Genomic DNA, 23324 nt, shown 5'->3' on the forward strand with positions numbered 1-23324 from the left:
CGCCCTGCGCGCGCACCGTGCGTCGTCACGCGCGTGCGACGGGGGGCGGAGGGAACGTGAGGGGAGGGTCACGTGGGTGGTGGCCGCGGGAGCGCCGTGCTGAGGGCGGGGGCGCGGCCGCTGTCCGTCCGTCCGCCCTCCCGTCCGTCCGTCCGCCGCAATGCAGAACGTCATCAACACGGTGAAGGGGAAGGCCCTGGAGGTGGCCGAGTACCTCACGCCCGTGCTCAAGGTGCCGGTCCTGCGCGGGAGCTGGGATGGGGAGGAGGGGCACCCGTGGCCGCACGTCCCTGCGTGAGCCCCGGCTGTCGGTGCCCTTGGCCGGGCCCGAGGAGCTGCGGGTCTGGAAGGGCGCGGTGCTGGGCGTGCCGGCACAGCCGTCGGCCCTCATCCCGCTCCGGTCCGGAGGGGATGGGGGAGCCTCGGCTGGCGCTCATCCCGCAGAGGGGGGAGCATCCCCCTGGGAGGGGCGGCCTCTCGAAGAACAGGTGTTGCTGCTCCTGCTTCTCCGGGAATTACTTAAATGTGTTGTCGTTTTCTGTTAAAATCACGAAAGTTTTACGTGGTTGTGTGTCCCGGAATTGAAATCCGAGCGTACAGAGAGGCTTGAGCCTGGTTTCAGGAATTGCGTTGCAATGGTTATTTTGGGTAAAGGGCAACTTTTTCAGCTGACATAAAAAAATCCAAACCAAAACAACAAAATTAGCCACACACCTTCGTTGGGTGAACAGGTTTTACATTGCACAGCTTATTCCTGTGTCAGAATTACAGTATTAATACAAGCCTCTGTGCACCAAAGTAGCTGAGAACAGCAGAAATGAGCCATTGGGTCATTATAAAAGTAGACAGCATATCTGTTATATTTCCTGTTACTGCATATTTAGGTAGAAACAAGTTATGCTTTTCTGCAGTTGTTAGACTACATCCCATTCTCCGACTCTTATTTGCAAGCATTTTTTTATAGAAACCCCAAATTTGTGTGTGAGTGCTTAACTTGGCAGCAGTTTGTCCACTACTGATTTTGATGCTTCTGCGTGCTTTTGAAAAAAACACTTGCTCATGACAACAATCTCTCTGCCTGTGGCTTTGTGGTTTGACCTTTTATGTGCTTTGCACCCTGCAGCTTACTTCTCTGCGTAGATAGCAGGGACAGTCAATTATTAATTGAACTTGTTCCTCTGTGGTGTTTGGGATGCTCTTGTCTGGATAGTGCACCTGCCTGGAGTTGTTCACCAATGTGAAATGTATGGGTTGCAGTGGAGTTGTGCCACGGGAAGGTGAAGTGAGTTGTTGTTGCACAGCTGGTGTAATAGTGGATGAATCCATGTCTCCAGATGCATTACTGGGAGGAGGCAGGAGTGGAACCTTCCAGAAATGGAAGGTGTTGATATTGTGTGTATATGTTCCCTTTACGAGGGCGAAATAAATACTCCAACTTAGTAATTTTTGAAAGAAACTAAACCTTTGTCTCTCACAATTGAAGAATTTACTTACATGGAAAAATGAACTATTTACCCTCAGGGAAAAAAGGATGGGTATTTTACCTGTTTTCTTTCTGTAATTACAGAGACACGAGTTTGTGCATGTTCACTACTGCTTATGGTTCATTTTGAGGGGAACCAGTAAGTTGTCTGCACTGTGGTGTTGCACAATGTGTTATTGAGGATTCTGAGTTTTATAGCAATTGAAATTACTTTGATTTCAGTCACCTGGCATATAATGATGTTACAGTGTTTGTAGAGCTGCTGTTTTCCTTGTCTTTATCTTGTTCTTAGGTGTATCTTCCCTAGGACTGAGGCAGAAAGGCAGTGATCAGTACCTGTGAAACAAGTGTGCTCCTGTCATTTTCTGTAGCACAGGTGATAGCACAGACTGGGGGAAGGAATGCAAACACCCAAGTGTAGCTGGGGCTGCTTTTATTCAGTGTTTTCTGGCTGGTTGAATATGGTGAAGTTGTGGCTGGGAGCAAGACATGTTCAATTGATGCTTTTAGTCTAGATAGGGGGAAAAAATAGGCTGCTTAGGGCAAGAAGTCAGCTATGCCAGGGATGAAGTTGTCTTCTCTTTCAAAAGCAGGTTTTGAGTAGCTCGAATGCTGGGGAACAGTGGGATACCTTGGTACTTGAGGCTTTTCTGAAGAAACAAACAACCAGAAGTCAAAACATAACACACTCAGTCTAGATTTGAGTATGACACAAGATGTGTTATCCTTAAGCTTCATAAGTGTTGCCTTTAATGCTAAAGTACTTCATTTCTCCATGCGGAGTAAGTCTGGTGCTGCTCACCATCTGTTCTTTCATACACGGAGCTCCCCACAACAATATGCAAAACCTGAGCCTGTTTCCATGGGGTGCATGATGACAGCACAGAAATGGGCATTAAAAGAGACTATATTACTAACTCTTTGTATTTAACTTTTTTTACCCCTGAGCACAGTTGGTTTGGTCTTTCATTTGTGACTTTACTTAACTGCAAACCTCATATTGATGCACTGCAGTGCTGTTCAGTGCCTAGAACTCTGGAGTCCTCGACAGGATCACTGATTCCAACTGCAATTCTGTTTCTTAATGGCAAATGTAATACTGAGTGCCAGTCATGTTTTCTTCATTGTTGCTATAATTTGCAGTAACAAAAAAATTAGTTTGTATGGGTGATAATTTTTCGCAACAGCTCATATTTTGCAACAAGTAATTTTGGGGAGCCTTCCTTCCTTATTTTCTGATGTAAGTTGACTGTCAGTCGTGGCAGAGGTTCCTCCAGGCTGTTTCTTGGATCTCTGGACAGAGCTAATTGCAAAATGAGAGCAGAGAAGATGTTTGTCTTTCCAGTAAAGTGGATTGTGTTGATCTGTCAGTAGTTCTCAAAATTTCTAAACTTTTCTCTTGCAGGAGTCCAAGTTTAAAGAAACTGGAGTAATTACACCTGAAGAAGTAAGTATTTAGAAACTTAAATTTATTTTGGAAGTAATGATGCATTTTTTAATGCAAAATAACCGTGTTAAACAGATCATGTCTTTGCCAATTATTGCTTCTTGAAACAATTTCCACAAAGTGAAATTTCTAAGTGGCCTTTTTTATTCTACAGATTAAAGTAGATCAACATAATTTCTCCTGAGATGGCATTAGGCATGTGAATGTGGGATGCTTCTTTCCTCTATTATGCTGTGAAAAGATTGTAAAGAAGCTGGGTCAACAGCTCCATTTGTCATGGGAGTTCAGGACTGAAGTAGGAATGTATTGGTTTCTTTTCTCTGAGGAACTTGAAGGGGAGCTTTTATCTTTGAACAGTCTTTGCTTACCTCTGTTTTTATTCCTTCCAAGGCTCTGTGAAGATCATTACATATATTTGTCCACACCGTGTATCCAATGATTATTATTTTTCCCTCTTCTTCTCTATAGGCTGCTTTAGGCTGGTTGTATTTTGAATTGCTGCCAAGCAGTTGTATTTTTTTAAGAACTCCAGTGCAAAGAGCAATAAACTGGATTTTTTTCCTGGAACAGTAAGAACACTGGCTGTGTTGAGCTATTTTAACTTCCCCCTACACTTTTTCAATATTGAACTGCTATTGATCTGCAAAAACTTCGTCTTTACAGAGTTCTAATAAAACAGTGTCAAGACTGTTAGGTAGAATGAAAGAAAAATGAAGCCATAAAAAATTGTAAAGATGAGATGGAAAAAAAAATGGAACAAATGATGACTGATGAAGGTAGATAATGTGGACAGAAGTACTTTTCCTAATATTGGTGCCTGTATTTTTCTGCTGTGTTGCCCTGGCAAGCAAACACTCATTCTCTCCCTCTGACACAGAAGTACCACACAGAAAAACAGGCTTAGCAACATGGTGTTCTGTTCTGATAACTGTATGTATGTGTGTATTTAAATATTCATATATGTTAAGCAATAATACGTGGTCTTTATTGTATATTAACTAGAATAACAGAGAAAGTGTGGACAAGTGTTCTACCTGTACTTAATCCCTCTGTGGTTTATGGGAGAAGAATTTGCAGTAGTGTTGTAAGAAAAGGCATCTTCTATAGAACATAGCAAGAAGCACACTGTATTACATGAAACAGTTTGCAGCCTTTAAACACCACTAGGAATATGAATAGTCCATGTCCTCTGTGTCAAGTTAGATGCTGCTGGGATGAATAAATTGGATCCTTCAAAACAGTAGTCAAGGGAACCAGTTGTGCAGCAAGATTAAATTTTTGGTAAATTTAGATGAAGCTGGAGCATGGACCTGCTGGTTACCCCTTGGACAGTCTTTATATAGGAACGGTTGCTAAAGAAGAATGATGACACTGGGATGTTGTCTTTGCATGAGTTTGGATTTCTTGGGTAATTTAAGCTGTATTTTAGTCTGAGACACTAACTGGTGTATAGATTTTTTGTGGCTTGTCTCTGAGGATGAATAAATTAAGACTAAAGATGACTCATCAAACTCAACACCTACCCCCTTTTTTCACTTATCTGTGCACTTGATTTATTTTCAAAAATTCTTGCCCGTCATGAGTTCTTACTAGTTAATACCTCCAAAAGATGACACCTGTTTTAATTATGTGTGTAAATAGAGGGAAATTGTTAAAATCATTCTCTTCAGGACTAGAAATAAGATGTCCTAAAATTGATCTCCTCCTGCTTTCCAATACTGATTCAGATATGAGGTAGCATCAGTGCTTGAGAAATAGAAAGTGAAACCAGCGAGATAATTTTGCTGCCTCAGATGAAAAAAATAGATGAAATTTCAAATGCTGTTTTAGGGCTCTGTATCTGTTAGACCCACAAACTACACTGTTTTGTCATCTTTAGTAATACATCTCAACATTGCTGTCACAAACAGAGTTCCAATTCCTTGAACAGAGAATTTTAAATAACTCTGGAATTTCATTTATGTTTATTATGTAAGAGATAATGAGTTTTAAATAAATTTCCCTGTGTATTGGGAGGGTTTGCTGGGGTTTTGTAAAGGATTCAGTTTTGCTGGAGGTTTCTGTTGAAAACAGTAGAAAGAGAAGCAGAGATGAAGCCTGTTAATCCGTGTGCAGCGCGCTGTGGCGCTCTGTGCCGCGCTCACCCGCCTGCCTCGGAGGACGTGATGGGGAAATGGCTGTGACCTGCTGCAAGCCTGTTACATCACACTGCAGCAGCTCTGGGCAGCTGGGGAGGGAAACTGGCACTTCGAGACGAGAGCACCTGTAGCAATAGCTGTGCACCTCATATTCCAAAGGGAGTGCTGCAAAGGCCACAAAAATCACTTGAGTGCAGGCTTGCCTTCCTCAGTTTATGTGTACAAAGACAAGCCCAGAGGGTTAGGCTTTGCTGCATGAACTTTTAGTTTGTACACACATGACATTGCTGGCAAGTTTAACATGACAGTAACACTTTGAATTAGTAATGCAATTTTATAAAAGGCTTTATCTTTGATACTAAGAACAAGCAGAGTGAATATTTTTAAAAACTTATTTCTTCAGAACCAAGTTGCTGATAAGATTTGTAGTGTACTAAGTGGTAATCCACTTTTAGTTTACATCAGTGGTCAGCTATTATAGTGATGGTCATTATATAAAATCTCTGCTCTTTATTTCTTTGTTGCAGTTCTCTCACTGATTCAGTGGATTGATGGTCTTGCTTTTCTTACTGCAAAATTGTCTTGAACAAGGAAAGAGAATTAAACTTTTTTTTTTTTTTTTACATTAAGCTCTTTATTATCTTTGCAAAAGTTTGAATAGTGGCAAATAAAAATTATTTATTTATTACAAAGTAAATAGTCTTACTAGGTCCAGGTACTATTTTGGTTCTTACTAGACTGGAAGGTAGTATCACAGGTTTTGAAACACTGAATTTGCTATGGTGCTTAGTAAGCATTTCAGGTGAAGTTGATTTAATCTTTGCATTTTCATGGTTAGCTGAGATATGGGATTAAAATAAAGCATCAAGCTGATTGTAACATTTGCTAATTACACAGTTAATTGATCAAAGGGATGTGGAACTGAAATACTAATGCTGAGAAAAAAATGGAGATTGTTATCTTTGGCCACGTGTAAAAGTAATTTTTTTCCTGCCTTAACAGTTCGTTGCAGCTGGAGACCACTTAGTTCACCACTGTCCTACTTGGCAATGGTAAGGAAAATTGAAAGAACTGTAGAAAGCTAGCATTCTTGCCTGGGCTTTGGTCTGTTTCCATTGGATTTAGCCATACAGTTGTCAGAGCATAAGTGTACTTTTCCAGTAAAACTTTTATGACGGCTCTATAGAGCTTACTGATTGTCGTACAGCAGTAGTTGAGATGAGGATTTGCTGGGGGTTTTTTTTGTTTGTTTTCCTGAGGTTTTAGGGGAAATAATCTGTCATATACTGTGAATGCTTTTAGTGCTTAGCTGCAGTAGCAGCATGTCTCCCCAGGTTTGTCTTGGTGATTGAAAAAGTAAAGGCCATGTGCAACTGGAATTGCTAGGCAGTAGCTGTAAATGGTATATTTTGACAAGCATTTGTTAATAAATATATTCAAGTTAGCTCACAGCAGTTCATGTTGTGCAGTGATTGCCCTTAGAAATCCCTTCTGTTTTGTGCACAGTAAGGGTGCAAATAAGGTGCTTCCTTATGTTTTACTGGTGTCTTGCATTATGAAACTGCTCCTAAATGAGCATTGTCTGTGCAGTTGGTATCATCAGGGTCTTGGCTCTGTACTGAGCCTCGAATGGCTGAAGGAAAAATTACTATGTTTGAATCATTGTTTCTCTGCCCCTTTGCCATCTCCTTCAGAGAAAACATGATGTTGAGTCTAGCAGCATTTTGGAATGGGCTATTTAGAATGTTACTCTTATTTCAAACCAAAAACTACTCAAGGTGAAGGCAAAGGCTTGAATAATCTGAAATTAAGAGTACTTAAGCACTAGTGACCATGGACAGATTTTGTATTTATAGAGGTCTATTTTTGCTTTTCTGAAGCTGCTTTCTTCAGACATTTGCTACTTTGTTGTTGCTGATCCTAGCAAATTTTGTATAGAATAGATTATTTTGTCAATCCACCTTTGCTTGGCCATCTCAGGATGAAGGTTTTTTGAGGCATAAAATGGTGTTGATCAGAACAGTTAGGGGTGGCCAAGCTTTCTAACACCATACCAAATGTATATAGGGAAGAGTAAAGTCATAGCAAACCAATTCTGAGAATAGGTCAAGAGAATTATATAAAATATTCCTGACACAATGTGAAAATAGAAAGGTTCTTTTGTTTGCAGGTCATCAAATTCTCTAATGGTGCGCTTCATTTTACAGGGCTTCAGGAGAAGAACTAAAAGTCAAAGCTTATCTGCCAACAGACAAACAGTTTCTGGTAACTAAAAATGGTAAGCCTGAAATTTAAATGTCAGCATTCTTAGAATTGACAATCTGGCTGCCTGTGCTGTCAGCTGTACCGATTGTGTTCATAGGGGAAGCAAATACCTTACACTTCGGGTGCTCTGGCTTTGCAACATTTAAGAAGTTTTTCCTGCCCTCCTAAATTCTTGTTCTTAGACCACTTTATAGTAGAGCTTTATGTGAGACATAAAGCTTGCCTTGATAAAGGGTAAATGAACTTTAAATATTTAAACTTCTTTGTCTGTCTTTGCTTCAACTCATATTCAGTGTCTAAAATGAAGATATGTTTATTTTCCTTTGAAACTCAGGCTATTAAAGAGTTCTCAAAATGTTTTTTTATGCTGACACTGATGCTTCTAATTCAAGTACGTAGTTAATGTCAATGCCCTTGTCAATTAGAATCATATAAACACAATCTTATACATGTGGTGATACTTTTTAATGGATAAGAAGGATAACATTTTGCTACAATTATGGGGAAATATGAAAGATCTTGTATCAAAATGTGTCAAAGCTATTAGATGAAGCATTAGCAGTAAGCCTGAGGAAATTTTTGCCTGCAGAGGATTGTATTATATACTTGGATTTTCCTTGCTGGCTTTTGGGGTCTTGCAGTGCACTATCATGAGAAAATTACTACAGTAACAGTGGACATTCTCCTGACATGGGCCTCATGGTTTGATAGCCAGTTGATCTGCTTTGTTTCTTTTCCTGTCACTACTGAGGTTCCTCATTGCTCTGATCCTCTTGATCACATTCCAAAATAATGTGCTTCCTGCTGCTGGTGTAACATTGGCCTCCCACCTGAGTAAAAGTTGTGGGCTGTAGTTGAGACTGGGAACCATCTTACAGACCTCATTTTAGAAGTCTTTGGATGACTTCACTTTGACTTTCACACCTCTTTTATCCCTTTCTGAAAGGTTAAAGAGCAGTTTTCAAATGCTGCACTTCATGCAGCGGATCTATTGTTCTCCATATTAATAGAAAAGGAAGGAGCATTTTCTACATAGTGCTTGTTTACACTATTGGAAAATGCCTGCTTTGCCTTGAACAGATATTCAGTCTTTCTTTGACTATTTTCTGAAAACATTATGCAAATCTCTATTTAAATGGTTCTGTAATGGCATATGACAGAAGTTGTTCTTAATATCATTTGAATTCTTACCTTCTAAATGTTAAATTATAATTAAGCATACTTATTGTATTGCATAAGTAGCTGCTGCAAACTTTTAGCAGCATTCTAGAGCCTAAATGAGTTTGGAAAACTGATGAGAATGCAGGCAAAGTTGTCCTTAGTTGCTTACCAGTGTGAAGAAAACTTAGAGGTTCTCTCCAGTTGTTAGCAAATGAGAAATTAATTCTTTTCTAATCCTTAAGAGATTGCATGAAACTGCTCTAATATTTAATAGAAAGATGAACTTCTAAGGCTACAGCAATAGTTGTATTTTACATTAAGTAAAATATGTGGTACAGCATATCAACATATTTTTTGGAAGTTCAAACTTTTGCATTTGAAATATAGCCTTAGGATTCCTTAAATAGGGATATATGAAAGAACACATTTTAGAAGGCCTTGTAGACGGTACAGCATATCAGCATATTTTTGGAAGTTCAAACTTCTGCATTTGAAATACAGCCTTAGGATTCCTTAAATAGGGATATATGAAAGAACACATTTTAGAAGGCCTTGTAGGACAATATCATGCTCCAGTCTGGTTTTGTAGAAGAATGACTGACTGCATTCTTTTTGTTTTGTCATTTCTTGTAGTGCCGTGCTATAAAAGGTGTAAGCAGATGGAATACTCAGACGAGCAGGAGGCAATTATAGAAGAAGACGATGGTGATGGGGGATGGGTGGACACTTTCCACAATGCAGGTATTCAAGGTCTTGCTGCAGGCTTTGCATTTGGCAACCTGATTTTCAGTTTCCACTCTTAGAAAGTAAATTCTTTCTGAAATACACATCTGTGTACCAATATGCAGCCTGGAGGAAAGAAGTTAATTATCAGCTACCCATCTGATTGGTACACAGTGTTTAACTGTGTGGCTGTATATGCTTGAAACAGGCTTCTTTTCAGAGATGATGACACTAAAGTTCTAAGAATTTATTTTAAAATATGAGCTGTGTAGTACTCATTTCTGACTAAGGAAATCCTGTGAAGATGGTGTTAGTTTAAATTGTGGATGCTGTACTAAAAAGAAAGATGTTAAGTACAGAGATGAGAGTGGAAGATGATCCTATTTTACAATAAGCCCTTAAATGAGCTTGTGTTTATAAAGAAGTCTAAAAAATACTGCTTATATGAATCTTATCTCACTGGATTTTCTAGCACAGTGTCTTAAAAATACTTCTGTTTTTTTCTAATTGGCAATTATATTAGTTTTAATCTGTTTCATGATGTTCCATCCTGTGTTAATACAATTCAGTCCTTCAGTGATGCTTCCTCCACCATTTCCAAAAGTACTTCTCTAAGTCTTTACTTTCTTTGGTGTAAATTTTTTTGCTATAATGTAGAGAAAGTTCTCTAAATGGTTTGCCAGGGTGGGGAGGAAAAGGCTTGGAGATGATGCTTTTTTTTTCTGTAGGCATACATTTTTCATCATTGGCAATTCTTAAAGGTATCATAGTTCATAACTGAATGCCCCCACACCAAAGAAATAATTTGGAATAGCTTTGTCATGTCGTTGAATTAAGTGTGCAGTATCCATCCCTCCTGTGAATAGACTCCTCTGCCAGGTTTTTTTCCTTTTAGAGTTGACTGGTTTGGGCACCATACAGTACAGCACAGCTGTAACACCCTGGCCAAACCTCACCAGGTCTCTAAATGCTGTCAAATGAGATAAAATCTGTTTCCACAGCTGAAGAGTTAATCAGACAAATGTACTCTGTCAAAGCAGAATGTTGGCATGTATCCCAAAAGGTATTGTGTGAGAACTGCAGTAAGAACCAGGAGGCTGATGGGGAGTATCTCAAGATTGGAAACTTCCATGATTTGATGTGGTTTTATATCCACACTTCCCCTCAGCTAAAAGCATTGAGTGCTGTGCTACATTTTGCTGTGTCATTGCTTTCAGGAACCTCAGAAATACTCATAAATGCCTGCCTTTTTCATGAAGTTGAATTTCATTTTTGTGATGTGACTGCTTCTCCTGAATTCACTTTTATGCAAAAATACCTTAAAATAGAAGTCCAAATTTGCAGACTTCCATCACGGACTTTTTAAGACGTGGCACATCTGTGCCGTAGTGCTCTGTGTTACTGGTGTGGTTTGCATAGGGACGTCCTGCACTATGTTACCAATTCTGAATGAACAGCCTCTCAAGGTTCTTGAGGTGAGACTTGGAAAGATGAGACACTGCTTTTGAAATCCTTGCAAACTCTTTCTATGCTGTTCTCTAACCAAGAACCAAGCTTTTTTAACACAAGCTTCTTGTTCAATTTACAGGTATAGTGGGTGCAACAGAAGCAGTTAAGGAGATCACACTAGACAGTAAGGTGCTTGTTTCTAAATTTTTCTGTTGCTTTGTTACAGACCTGAAGGTAATAGTAGTTTTACCAGTGTCAATCTAGTACTGCAGTACTCCCTGTGAAAGATTAAATTACACTTCATCACAAGTAGTTTTGCAGAGGTACATTGAACCTCAGAGCCTGTGATATTAGTCTAAGCATGTGCATCTCCTTATCGCTGTGTTTACTGAGGCATTTGTCTTTTTAATGTCTTTAGCCAGTGTGCTCCTGTGCCAGGCTTCTACAAACTGAAAATTAACTTCTGTTTACACTGATGTCACACATTTGTGTTTCAAGACAATGTTTGGAAATCCAATGTAAAGAAATTTTTATGTTGAAAAGTAATATGGGAATGTAAAGTGTTTCTTTGTGATCTTCAACTACAGCAAGCAGACTTCTAGCACATTGGTCCAGTTTGACAGGTTTATGCCCTTCAGTGTAGAAGAACTTTATTTGTTTAAATGTATACATGTTATGTAGTCCTCAGTTTCTGCATGTGTCCAAAAAGTCACTTCAGCAGGAAACAAACCTGAAACTTAAGTCCTCAGGGAGTACTTGAAATGCTAATGTATTGGCTAACATGTTTAAGAAACATGAAGAAAGTGACAGAGACACAAAATACTTTTAAAGATGAGTTTGTATGGGGAGTTCTGTCTGTGGGCTGTGAGCATCCAAGAAGCTTTGGATTCTAAAAATTAGGGGGGAAAAATGGGCTACCCTGTGCTACTGCATAATTATAAACAGCTCCAGAAATGCTATCAATTTGATGAACAGTGAAGTGCAGGTATTCCAAATGACTTTGCTGAATATAGTAAAAATACTGCTTTTTTACAAGTCAGTAACATGAGAGTGGAAGAAATACTCAAGGGATGACTAAAGTTGATAACTTTTTCTGCAAAACATAATACTTGCAGATTGTTCCTGTGATTCATAACTGCTGTTGTGTGCTTTGCACTGGATTTTATCTCTACTGTGTGTAGAAAAACTTGTTTGGTCGTAGGTCCAGTCCAGGAGGACAGCTCTTTCCTGCTGATGTTCTGTTTGACAATGCACTTTGTCACTTAGTTTTTTACTGGTTTTGGTGGTTTGGGTTTTTTTAATGAACAGTCAGCCACCTGATGCTCAGAATTAGAGGAGCTTCTAACTGTAGTAGTTATTTGGAGTATTTTCCTAAAATCTTTATGAAATCTCTGTAAATTGAGACCTTTAGTTTCTGAATTTCTTTGGAGTTGTTCATTGGATTCTATGCTATGCAAGGCCCAAAAGTTACCTGTGGGCTTGTGCTGTCTTTGTTTCTGTTGAACTGTAATTCTTGTGTTGCAGAATTATATCAAAATGTGATACCTTTTGTGACTGTCTTGTGGTTTAAAACAATTATGGAACTGGACAGGGCTCAGAGTCTGTGAAACTGGGTGATACTTTTAGTCATATAATAGAGTTTATGTAGTCCCACCAAGAGGAGGGGGTTGGACTCGATCATCCTTATGGGTCCCTTCCTTGAGATACTTTATGATAACTGCTGCACAGTTGGCTGTGGGTTAGAACTTAAAAAAATCTTAACCTAAGATGTTTAGTCTTAGCTGTTTAGTTACTGCCTTTCATTTGAGATAAGTGGATCTCTTGATTGTTTAACACGATGGTTGCTTTTCTTTGTTTAGGGATTAAATCATTCCAGATTGCAAAGTGAAAGGAAAACTTTTTAAACGAAGTTCTAATGTCATATTAGGACTTTGAAACAAGGATGAGTTATTAAGCAAATATTTGAGTTCAGTGTAGTCCTCAATATTTCAGAAATTATCTTTCTGGCTCACTGAATGTGTTGACTGGACTTAACACCTTCAATTTTTTGGGGCTGTTAGGCTATGTAGATGCAACAGTCATTAAAGCAGTATTTTCAATTTAACTTCTAAAGGATAATATAAAAATACCAGAGTGTTCAGCATCTTGTGAAGATGATGACGAGGAAGATGAAGGAGAAGCTGCAGACATGGAAGGTATTTCCTTAACTTAAGTAGGACATATTGTATTTCAGGTCTTTAACTAAGGTAGTACACTCTAAAACACCACTCATTCTTTGCAAGGAATTCATGCTGAAAATTTCACTAGGCCTGTGCTCTTTAGCATCATTGTATGGTTTTATTGATATGTTTACTCTAACTTGTTTGCTGAAAACCTGACTGAATATTAGTGATTGGAAAATTGTGTAGCAGAACAGATCTAAGAAAGTATAAATTAGGGATTTAGCACAGCTTCCTTCCAGCCTCGTACCTACACTTAAACTCAATCTGCCTATATAAAATCGCTGAAGTATAGCTCCACTTACTTACTGTAGTCTTGGTCAAATTTGTGTTTAAAAAGAGATAGTCTGGTTTGGGGATTGGGAGGGTTACCTGAATAAAACTTCTTTAGATACGTGTCGATTTTTTTAACGTAGTTGTTTATGAATGACAAATATCATGACTGGCTACAAGCTGAACACAGAATTTTATGGGTCTTCTTTTCAGAGTATGAAGAAAGTGGGCTATTGGAGACAGATGATGTGAGTGAACAGTTCTCTATCTTGCCTGTTAGAATATAAGCACAAGCAAAGTAAAAATAATGATAAATGGCTGAAATAACAAGCTTATGAGTAGTAGGATTACTGAGCTTGGATTCCTATGGATTTGTCTTGCCAGTCTACTGCACTAACTTGAGCCCTTGGGTCCTCAAAGATTTTTCCCACAGAAATTTTCCTTGGTTTTGCTAATCCTTTTGCTGTGCTTGTCCAACAGCACTGTATTCACGAGAAGTTAAAAAATGCAGTGGTGGTTCTTGGGGCTTACACAGGGAGGATGAGTGGCCTGTAGGTTCAGTAGATTACACCAATACATCACACTTTTATAGAGAAAACAGAAGGCCTCTTTATTTGTGGTACTATGCTATGGTCTTAATGAACCTGCACAAACTGAGACCTTTGCTTTGTGAATTTCATTTGAATTTTCTGTTATTTGTGAAAGCAGTTAGGGGGTGTAACAGCATAGCTGCCTACTTCCTTAAGAAATCAGACCTTTTTTGAACAGTAAAAAAAATCACCAAAAATAAAACCAAAAACTACTTGTTGGGGGAGAAACTGATGCTCCTAATTTAGAAATAAAAACAAACCATAAGTTGGGGGTTTTTGTGCCCACTTAAGAACATTATTAACAGTTTTACATTACTACTTAGGATGGGAAAGGAAGGAACTCAAGCAAGATTATTCTAATCTTGTTATTTTTACCTTGAACCAGGCAACGCTTGACACACGACAGATTGTAGAAGCTAACAAAACTAAAGTTGATGTTGGAGGGGAAGATGCTATTCTACAGACTAGAACCTATGACCTCTACATCACTTATGACAAATATTACCAGACTCCAAGGCTCTGGTTATTTGGATATGATGAGGTATATCTATGTTGGGGTTTTTTTCCTACTTCTGTGAAATGAGGCTCACTGTGTTGAGTAGGCTATTTTGTTGCTTATTCACAACAGAAATTTAAAGGCAAAGATGTTAAGAAAACCATTAAGCAATATAGGCTTGTAGGCAGGACTTCTATTGTACTTGCAGCAAGTTGGAACAATTTCACTAAAAACTGCACGTGATAACTGAGCGTATTTTGGAGGAAGGCACTGGTGTTTTTGTTAGCACTGTAGAGCTGGTAATTACCCCAGTAAACTCAGTCAAGTAAGCAGGTATGTACTTTCATCTCCTTCAAAAGGAAAGGAATATATGAATAGTTCTTCCCTTTAATCACTAGGTTTCTTGAGCTAAAGTTGGGTAGGTCCCACTGCTCAAACACTGAGGAGGGAACCTAGTTGGTTTTAAATACATTGACTACGCTGCTCAAAGGAAAATCTGTGCAGTACTATTTTTGTACCGTACGGATTTTAACGCTGTTCTTTCACTGTACCTTCAGAACCTTTATATTTTAGATGCCTGTAATTTTTGGGGCATTGTCTGTTACTGATGTTAGAAAGGAACAAGATTCTTTGTTAGTAATGCTTTTGTTCCCATGTTCCTTGTTCCTCTCTAGCAGCGGCAGCCTTTAACAGTAGAGCATATGTATGAAGATATTAGTCAAGATCATGTCAAAAAAACAGTGACCATTGAAAACCATCCTCATCTTCCTCCACCTCCCATGTGTTCAGTTCATCCATGCAGGTAAGTCTTTGTTTCTGGTCTGATAGTGTCTGCACGTACAAGGCACTTCGCTGCTCTTGTTAAGGATTTTGTTCAGGTCTTCTGGACGTATTTCTACAATTGGCTGCTCTAGTGGTCTGTTAGCTTCTGAGGCAGTATGAAAGGAAGGGGTCAGCAGTTCTCTGAGTTCATTCCAGTGCTCAGTGCAGCGTGTTCTGCAGTTAGCACTGTCTTCTCTGATCAACTTGCTTTTGTAACTCATCTTCCCTGTGTACTCCAGGTGATGGCAGACTAAAAGAATTCCATGAGATAAAGTTTTATCCTTTTGTTTACTTTTTGGGGAGAGTAGAAGTACAGTGTATATACTTTTGGCAGCTGAAAAAGCTATTTGAACATTAAATAGCAATTTCTTATTTTATGTTAACTATCTCCTGCTCCCCTTTACCTTATGCACTGATTAACAGAGATCCTTTGATTGTCACACTGAAGTATTTGTTGAACACAGCTGACAAACTCAGTTGGTTTTTCTGGGTATTGTTCCATTCTCCATGTTTCTCACCCAAGACATAGGGAGCCTGTAGTTCAACTTCCTGCACAGATATTTCTTCTAGACCTTTGAAAGGCACATCCTGTCTTAGATGTAGGCCCTTACATCCTTTTAGGTGTCTTAGTGATACAGAGCCAGTACCTGAAACAGTGTAATTCCTCTTGACAGTATGAAGTTCCTGAAGGTACAAGTTTGGGCCTTTACCTTTTAAGAAAATATACTCTTTGTATGATTGCAAATGTTTAAAAGAAAAAATTTAGAGTTCAGATTGCCAGTTTCAGTTTAATTTCCTTTGACTCAAACACTTAGGCTATCCATGTCTCTAGCTGAGTGTCAAATAATCAACTTGTTGACAAGCTTGTAGTCATTTTCACAGACTCAAAGCATTCTTGCTTCTGGCTTAGCATTTAGAGAAGAGAGCAAAGGAACTTTGCAACAAGTACTTTATGGCTAATTTTGGACTTAAGAGGATAGATACTCATATGCTTTGTAAATCTGTGTATCATGTTTCTTGCAGTTCACAGTTCATTAGCCACTGCTTTTCAAAAGTGTTTGCTTTTGCCAAGCAGTCAGACTTACATGTGGACAGTATGGAGCAGAGAAGCCATTGTGCTGGGAAGTAATTTTTCCCCCTCTAGTGGTCTAGTTGAAAATTGTGGAGTAATTCTTGGTTTTTTAATCATCAGGTTTAAGTCTGCACTAACATGAAAATGTCAGTCTGGGTGCTCAAGAGTAATACAAGAAGCAGAACTGGAAGAATTGCAAAGCAAATAATAAAGAATAGAACATAAAACAACATAAGGCCTCTGTTAATCTGTGAGACCACCACATATTGAATACTGGAGTACAGCTCTGGTCATCTGTTCTGTAGTCTGTGAGGTGAAAGAAGACTGAAACTGGAAAATATATGGAGATTTGTGTGGGATAACTAAAGTTGTAAAGCTCTTTCCCATAATAAATGATAGAATAATCTGTGTCCCTTAATATTTGAAAAAAGCTGAGTAGAGCGTTATGATATCCGTGACCTTCACTATGAATGATGCAGGAGGTGAAGTAATAGGATTTAAGTTTTCTTCCAGTAGTGGAACTGGTGGCATTGAATGCTACTCTGCTGGCATTTTCAAAGCCAGAAAGGATTAATTTCTGCACACACCACCTAACTAAACTAAGTACTTATTTAAGCCATAGTATGTTAATGAAATAAAAAATTGTCAAGGTTATTAAAACTGTAGTTAGTAGAAGGATTCAGAATAAGAAAGTCCCTGGGTAATTTCCAGCAGTATGCTGGAAATGCAGTTCTAGTAGTGCTTTGGACAGAGCATTTATGAGGTGCTTGTTCCAGCCTCTTCACTGGGCATGTACTATAGAATAGGAAGGAGAACCAGGTAGATCTTTGGTTTGAATCCAGTAAGGTGTTCTTGTACCTTGTACGAACATACTAGTCTTAATCTCAACCTGTTAGTGTCTTTGACTGTCCTACTGTTTGCTGTCCGAAGGATTTTGGACAAAGAATTGATGCATCTTTTTTTGTGCAACTAGTGTTTTTGATGGAGTGTCAAGTGGGAGGAATGTAGGAGGTCTTAGCAGACTGACTGGGAAGATGATTAAGAGGAGAAAAGGAGGAAAAAAATCCTGAAGCCAGAATTTAATTTTACTTTGTGTTGTGGAAGCCTTGCTAGTAAATTGTTTGGGAAGAAGCTCCTGTTGATGGGTATTTGGAGGGCACTCTGAGAACAAAGAAAGGTGCAGAGGTATTTCAGCATGACAGCCCTCACTGACTGGGTAGAATTATGGTATATATACTGGGCTGTGGCTGCAATTTTATTTGCTTAATTTTAGTTATTACTCTGCAGAGGTGTTAGCAGTGCACTGCTAATCTGTGAATCTGAGTGAGTCTCTTCACAGGTGAGAGCCCTGTGGTCATGTTTTCACTTTCTCTGAAGCCAGGGAAGTGCCAGTTCCTTTTTTAAGTAATCTACACTTATGCTTGAAGGAATGGTTTACATCATGAGACCTGTTTCAGCTTTAAGCATGAAATAGATGATTGATACTGAAGTGAAACAGGTCTGTTGCTAGTCTTAAAAATGAAGGAAACTGTAGCCCTTCTCAAAAAGTGATGTCATGGACCTGCAACTGCTTAACACTGGAAAGAGTTTAAAAGGTAGTGTTGAGGCTGTGAAGAAAGAGGCTAACAGCATATCTAAAATGCAGGTTTTAAGAATGTGTTCTTACTTTCCAAGTAAGCTATTCTGTTTTTTCAAATTGGTAAGGCTAACAGCTACGAAGGTTGGGTTTCTGGATAAAAACCAATAGCCAAACTGTTGCTTTGTTTTTAATTCAGCTAGGAGCTCTGAGTGTTTAGTTATATCTGCTACTGTTGCTTTCCATCATGCTATAGAAATTGTGTAATGTAGGATAGTTGTATGATTCCAAACCTTTTTATTGCAAAGTGAGTATCCTCGTGTCAGGTGTCAAAGAAAGGAAAGAAACAGCAGTTGGATCCCACTGTCAGCTACTTGAGATGGCTTCTATTTTGAGTAGTTAGTGAAAATTGTTCATATTACAGCTCTTCTGCAAGTTGTAGTTCTTGTCAGCATTTTTATGGTACTGGGAGGAACATAGTCAACTTCCTTATTAATTGCTGTAAACTGCTTTAATCACGATTCTCAGCTTTTTCTTTGTGTGCTATGAAGGCACTATCAGACAGGTTAACTAGTAAACACGTTTACAATTAAATCATAATTACTTGCACTGATTCCAAGGACTTATTTGTCTCCATTTCAGAATAGTGATAGGCTTCCAAACTCTTTTTGCTTCTAATGTGCTCTAAATATCTTCAGGGAAAGATTTCTAGATAGGAGATTTTAGCTTACATTTCTTCAAAAGTTATTTCTTTCCTTTGTAGTGTGTTTATATATTTTATGTTCATTCCTCCAAGTTTTTTTACAGGAGGAGGCTGAAAACAGGAAACAAACTTTATGAAGTTTATAAAGCACCTGCAAAGCTTTTCATGAGTAACTGTATGGCAGTAAGAATGACCATTACTCTGTGACCATTGTAGAATTTGAGGTACCTGAATAGTTCTTAAAAAACAGAAAAGAGCAAATGTCATTAAGATGTATGAAGTTGAGTCAGTATGCTGTTAAAGACTTCCAATGCCTGCATGGTGACCTGTATTCTGTGCCAGTAAAAAAATACAGTTATGCATAAGGTCAAAACTTAAGTTTTGGCAGTGGCCAGCTTCCTACAGAGAAGCAGCTGGCCTTGGCACCTGGAATGGCATGTGTTCCGCAGGGCATCGTGGGGATCCAGAATTGGAATCAGCTCTGAGGGTTAGCTGGCTTGCAAAGACCAACAGTAAATGAAAATGCTGACCTTTAATATTTCCCCAGACTTGCGTGTTCCTCTTTACATTGTGTCTTGGTAACTTTGCAACAGTTTCCTTCCTTGTTTGCAGCCCCTGGCAGCATGATTAACTTTGGACATAATTACTAAAAGCCAGTTGCTGGTCAGCTATTTAGATTGACGTACTGGTATCAAGACATGGTCAGAAAGTTATGCAAACTCTGCTTCCCACTCATCCTCCTTCTCAGCTGGCACTTTGGTGGTTTTGGGATGGGTGTTTTAAACTACTGCTCACTTACCTGCAGTGCTGTGTATATGGATGCCCATAGCCCTGTATTATGTCGCTGGTGAAGATTACCTGCAGAATCCTCTATTTAAAACAAGGTTGAAGTAGAGATAAAAGTAAGATTAATTATACAACCTGGGAGTTTGTGTTAAAGGTACATAAATAAACCATAATTTAACATACAGTAGTTCTCATCTCTGATTTGATATGTTCTTCCCTTAGTTTATGAGATAGAACTGCCTTGAACACAAGAACATTACTTAAAATTGTAACTGGTCATTAAAAGTTTTGAAGTCTTTATCATTAAGGATATACCAAACTATAGCAGACAAGTCATAGCACTCAACACTGAGTGATCTGTTCTGGTTGACTGCTCGTTGAGCAAGGAGGGCTGTAGACTAGGTGATGACCAGTCTCTTCCAGCCCTGGCTATTCTGTAATTTTGTGTTGCATTGCCAGGACCAGCTTTGTGTACAAATATCGTGCGGTTCATAGTAGGTCTGGGATGTCACTGATGAGAATGTAAAAACTCAATGAGCAGAGAAGTGTTTATCCTTCCCTGTAGTGCTTTACAATCATAGAGTTACAAGAAAGAAGAAACTAGCTTAGAAAATGTTGGTTTGCTCTAGAACCCAAGTTACCACCAGAGAAAGTTTCCATACCCTAAACCAGTCCTAGAGCAATAGTTCTGAATTTATGCAGGATTGAGTTAATCTGCCTTTCCTAGGAAACTATTAATTGTTTTAGTGTTTTAAACTCTTCAAGCTTTACAAGTTTGAGTACAGCAGAGGCAGCTAAAAATGATACAGCAGTTTCTGGACATCATCTTCAGAGGGCATCTGGGAACTTCTGGTGGCTGGCTGCTGGTCAGCATTACCTTCTAGGGACTTACCTGGGGGCTTTATTAGCATTTAGCAATTAAAAGTTATACTGGCGTCAAGCAGTATGCGTTCACTGTCATGGCACTCTGCATTGAGCATACATTTCAGGTATGACATTGAGTCTACATTGTAGCATACAACATTTTTTGCTTTCTATGGGAATGTAAGGAGCTGTTAAATAATGTTACATTCATCACTTAATGTTACTTTTCAGTTACTCTTGCTATTTTACTTTCTCAGTAAACTGAAAATTTCATCTTGCTACTTCTGAACGTAATGGTCCAAAATTATTTAATTTGCACAAAACCTATTCGTCCTGATGAAGAGGGAGTTGCCTGTTCCTTAAAATGTTTTGTTTCTGATCTGTTTTTCAGGCATGCAGAAGTCATGAAGAAAATAATCGAGACTGTTGCAGAAGGTGGGGGAGAACTTGGAGTTCACATGTATCCTTTTTCATTGTTACACAGATTCTTGGACACTTCTTGCAGTGTAAGGTCTGTTACCTCAAGGTTCATAAGCTAAAACACAATTGTGTGTGAAAGCAGTGAATAGCTGCTTGGGGTGGCGCTTGCTGGAGTGCTGGGATGAGCTCCTTTGTGCAAACAGACTCCATTAAGTTTTTGGGGGAACATGAGGTGGTGTGTGGCAGGAGCAATGGGAAAGGCAGGTAGGATTGAAGGGACAAGATTGAGCCCTTGTTTGTAAGGGTGTGAAGGAGGTAGCTGTGAGCATGAAAAGGTGATGCCAGTGTAGGAGGGTGAGACTGGAGGTTCACAGCCTCTATCCAGAGTGTAATCACTGCGTAGTGGAGCAGTTTTTGTATTAGATTTTAATCTGAAATTAATTTCTGAAAGGTGTAGAGGTCCCACTATTCCCTATTCTGCATGTGCATAATATCTTAGTAAAACAACATTGCTGACAAAAAGTAATGAAAATCAATCAATCCACTCTGAACATCGATATCAAATGCCTCACAATTAAAATTTTCTTTCAGGAAGCTGAGTGAGCTTAATTATGCTTTGTAGGAATCAATGGTATACTTTCTGACTGGAGCAACCTCTGTGATAAAAGCAAGTGTGTCCTTTCAAAATAGTGTTCTTTGCTGCTGTAGGGCAAATAAGCAGGAATTACTGAGCAGCTAAAGGTCTTGAATCAGTAAAATTCTCATTTATTGTATGAGTTGAAACTTGCTCAATTTGTGCAACAAGCAACTGGAATTGAACTGGAAAATAACTTGCCTGTCACAGTTGTTCAAGTCTCCTAGTCCTCCTATAATTGCAAGTAGCGGGTTTTCCCCTTGTTTTTCTTTTTCTTTTTTTTTTTTTTTTTTTTTTTTTTAATCACTTAAATTGAGGCATTCTTAACATTTCTTGACTCACTTTCATTTATCTTCTGTTAGTGAAGAAATGGTCTGTGAGACTGTTATGTCAAAACAGTTGGGTTTACTTACATCCAGTTCCAATGTAACTTAATAGTCAGTTGAAAGTAGTGATTTCTATTAAATTTTCAGTTCCCTATCTGCCTCTTTCCCACGTGGATAGAGACTTTAAGATTGTAATTATTCAATATACTCCAGACTGCAAATTCAGGCCCAACATGCATTTCAAAGTGATATGTGCAAGGGAACTCTTCTCTGCAAAGGCAGAGTGTTCAGCTTGCTTAAGCTAATCTGTGTACTTTTTCCCTTGTGAACAGGCAGGAGCTCTTTCAAAGGATGGCTCAGAATAGGAGCTGATATGAGTCCCTAAAACACAGAGGAGAGGAACCTTCTTTCCCTGCAACTACAGGAAGGTGGCTAGGGATTAGCCTTGCTGGGTGGAATTTACCTTGGCATTTGTTAATAACAAATATTAAGAGTGTAAGTGGAGTTGATAATGTTTCTGTGGTGTCTGCAAGATATATTGAAAAACATTCTTGGTTCCCTGCATTTACTTAAACCAGGAATGCTTGTCTAATTTTGGTCAAGCATTGGATGTAATTACCAGAGTTCTGCAATATTAATCTCCAACTCTCTTAACTCTAAAGTAGCTAGGTATTATTTTCCTATTAGCAAGAAATACTGCTGAGCAGACCATTGAGTGTGACTTCTGCTTTGTTTTGCTGGATTTGTACATTTTCCTTAATAAGAAACTCAGGTACCTTCTTATTTTCTTGAAATTTGTACAGGCGGTCATTCCAACGATAGAATACGACTACACAAGGCACTTCACGATGTAACTAAAATAAGAGATGTGTTCCTCTAATTATCAAATCTTTTTTTAAATAACCCATCCATGTGACTTATACAACATTATACACAATTTCTGTAACTAATCTTTTATCAACTTGATCCATTAAAATAAAATGTTCCATTACCAGCCTTTTTAATAAAAATCTCTGTGTGTAATATAAATAAATCACTTTCATTCCAGTACAGATACTGCACTAAGAGGTGGGATTTTTTTTCTCCATAATTCCTTAATTTCCTTCCATGAGATAATTTTCGTGTATTTTAGAAACTGAAATCTACTTTTGTAGTGGAAGCCTAATAGTTTTGGCTTTGTTACTGATTCCTAAAAATGCACGTTTATTTTTTCCCCTTCAATTTAAATTCATTTGAGAGCTTTGTGGAGGGATTTTTTTCCAGCTATGAATGTCTATATTTCCTCTAGCTGGAGGAATATTTTAAAAGATGAAAAACATAAGTGATTGTCTTGTTAAGAAAGTCTGACTACAGCTTAAATGAGTAACTGTAACTAAGCAGTCTTTGAAAGGTGATTTACACTTGAGCAAGACTAGGGATGGAGTATTTGAGGAGACAGAGAAGGGATATTCATTATGTAGTATATTTCTCTTGTAGTAAAGAACAGTCTTATTGACAAAAATACGGCTTGAGGGTAAAGGGAAAAGATTGCTATGGCAGAGCAACGTTCAATCTTGATTATTTGTCTGCCTCAGCTATACTAATTGCCAGTGTGATAGCGTGGTTTCCTCCTTGGGATGAAATTGCATGGAGTTGTTTGTGGATTCAGATATTGCACAGGCATCCAGGCTTTAGCAACCACTTTCTGCCCTGTAAAATGTAAAGTTTATATTAATGAAACTTGGAGGCAAGGACCATCATGTCTCTGTTTATATGTTTGTGCATATATTTATAGTCATTAGATTCACTTAAACTGTCTTTCAGGAAAGCACTTTTGTCTCCCAAGCATCCATCTTGCATTCTGCAAGGTAATCCAGAATTTGGGTGTCTGCACTGGA

At 38.6% G+C, this 23324-nt stretch overlaps 1 protein-coding gene across 1 annotated transcript; it reads left to right on the top strand.

The window, feature by feature from the left end:
• Nucleotides 1-32: 32 nt before the first annotated feature.
• On the top strand, nucleotides 33-22441 carry ATG3 (autophagy related 3). The gene is made up of 12 exons (XM_041410873.1): nucleotides 33-232; nucleotides 2889-2930; nucleotides 6071-6120; nucleotides 7276-7346; nucleotides 9128-9235; nucleotides 10806-10855; nucleotides 12780-12861; nucleotides 13372-13406; nucleotides 14134-14289; nucleotides 14919-15046; nucleotides 20459-20527; nucleotides 22220-22441. Exons 1-12 carry the CDS (start codon nucleotides 161-163, stop codon nucleotides 22299-22301), a joined length of 945 nt encoding a protein of 314 aa, XP_041266807.1. The 5' UTR covers nucleotides 33-160; the 3' UTR covers nucleotides 22302-22441.
• The last annotated feature ends 883 nt before the right edge of the window (nucleotides 22442-23324 follow it).

Source organism: Onychostruthus taczanowskii, unplaced genomic scaffold, assembly GCF_017590055.1.
Source record: "Onychostruthus taczanowskii isolate IOZ18803 unplaced genomic scaffold, ASM1759005v1 scaffold34, whole genome shotgun sequence".
Lineage (NCBI taxonomy): Eukaryota > Metazoa > Chordata > Aves > Passeriformes > Passeridae > Onychostruthus > Onychostruthus taczanowskii.

Coding starts and splice junctions, on each gene's coding strand:
- ATG3 (XM_041410873.1), top strand. CDS start 161: ATGCAGAACGTCATCAACACGGTGAAGGGGAAGGCCCTGGAGGTGGCC. Junction 10,856..12,779: donor AGATCACACTAGACAGTAAG/GTGCTTGTTTCT, acceptor TAACTTCTAAAG/GATAATATAAAAATACCAGA. Junction 20,528..22,219: donor GGAGAACTTGGAGTTCACAT/GTATCCTTTTTC, acceptor TAAGAAACTCAG/GTACCTTCTTATTTTCTTGA.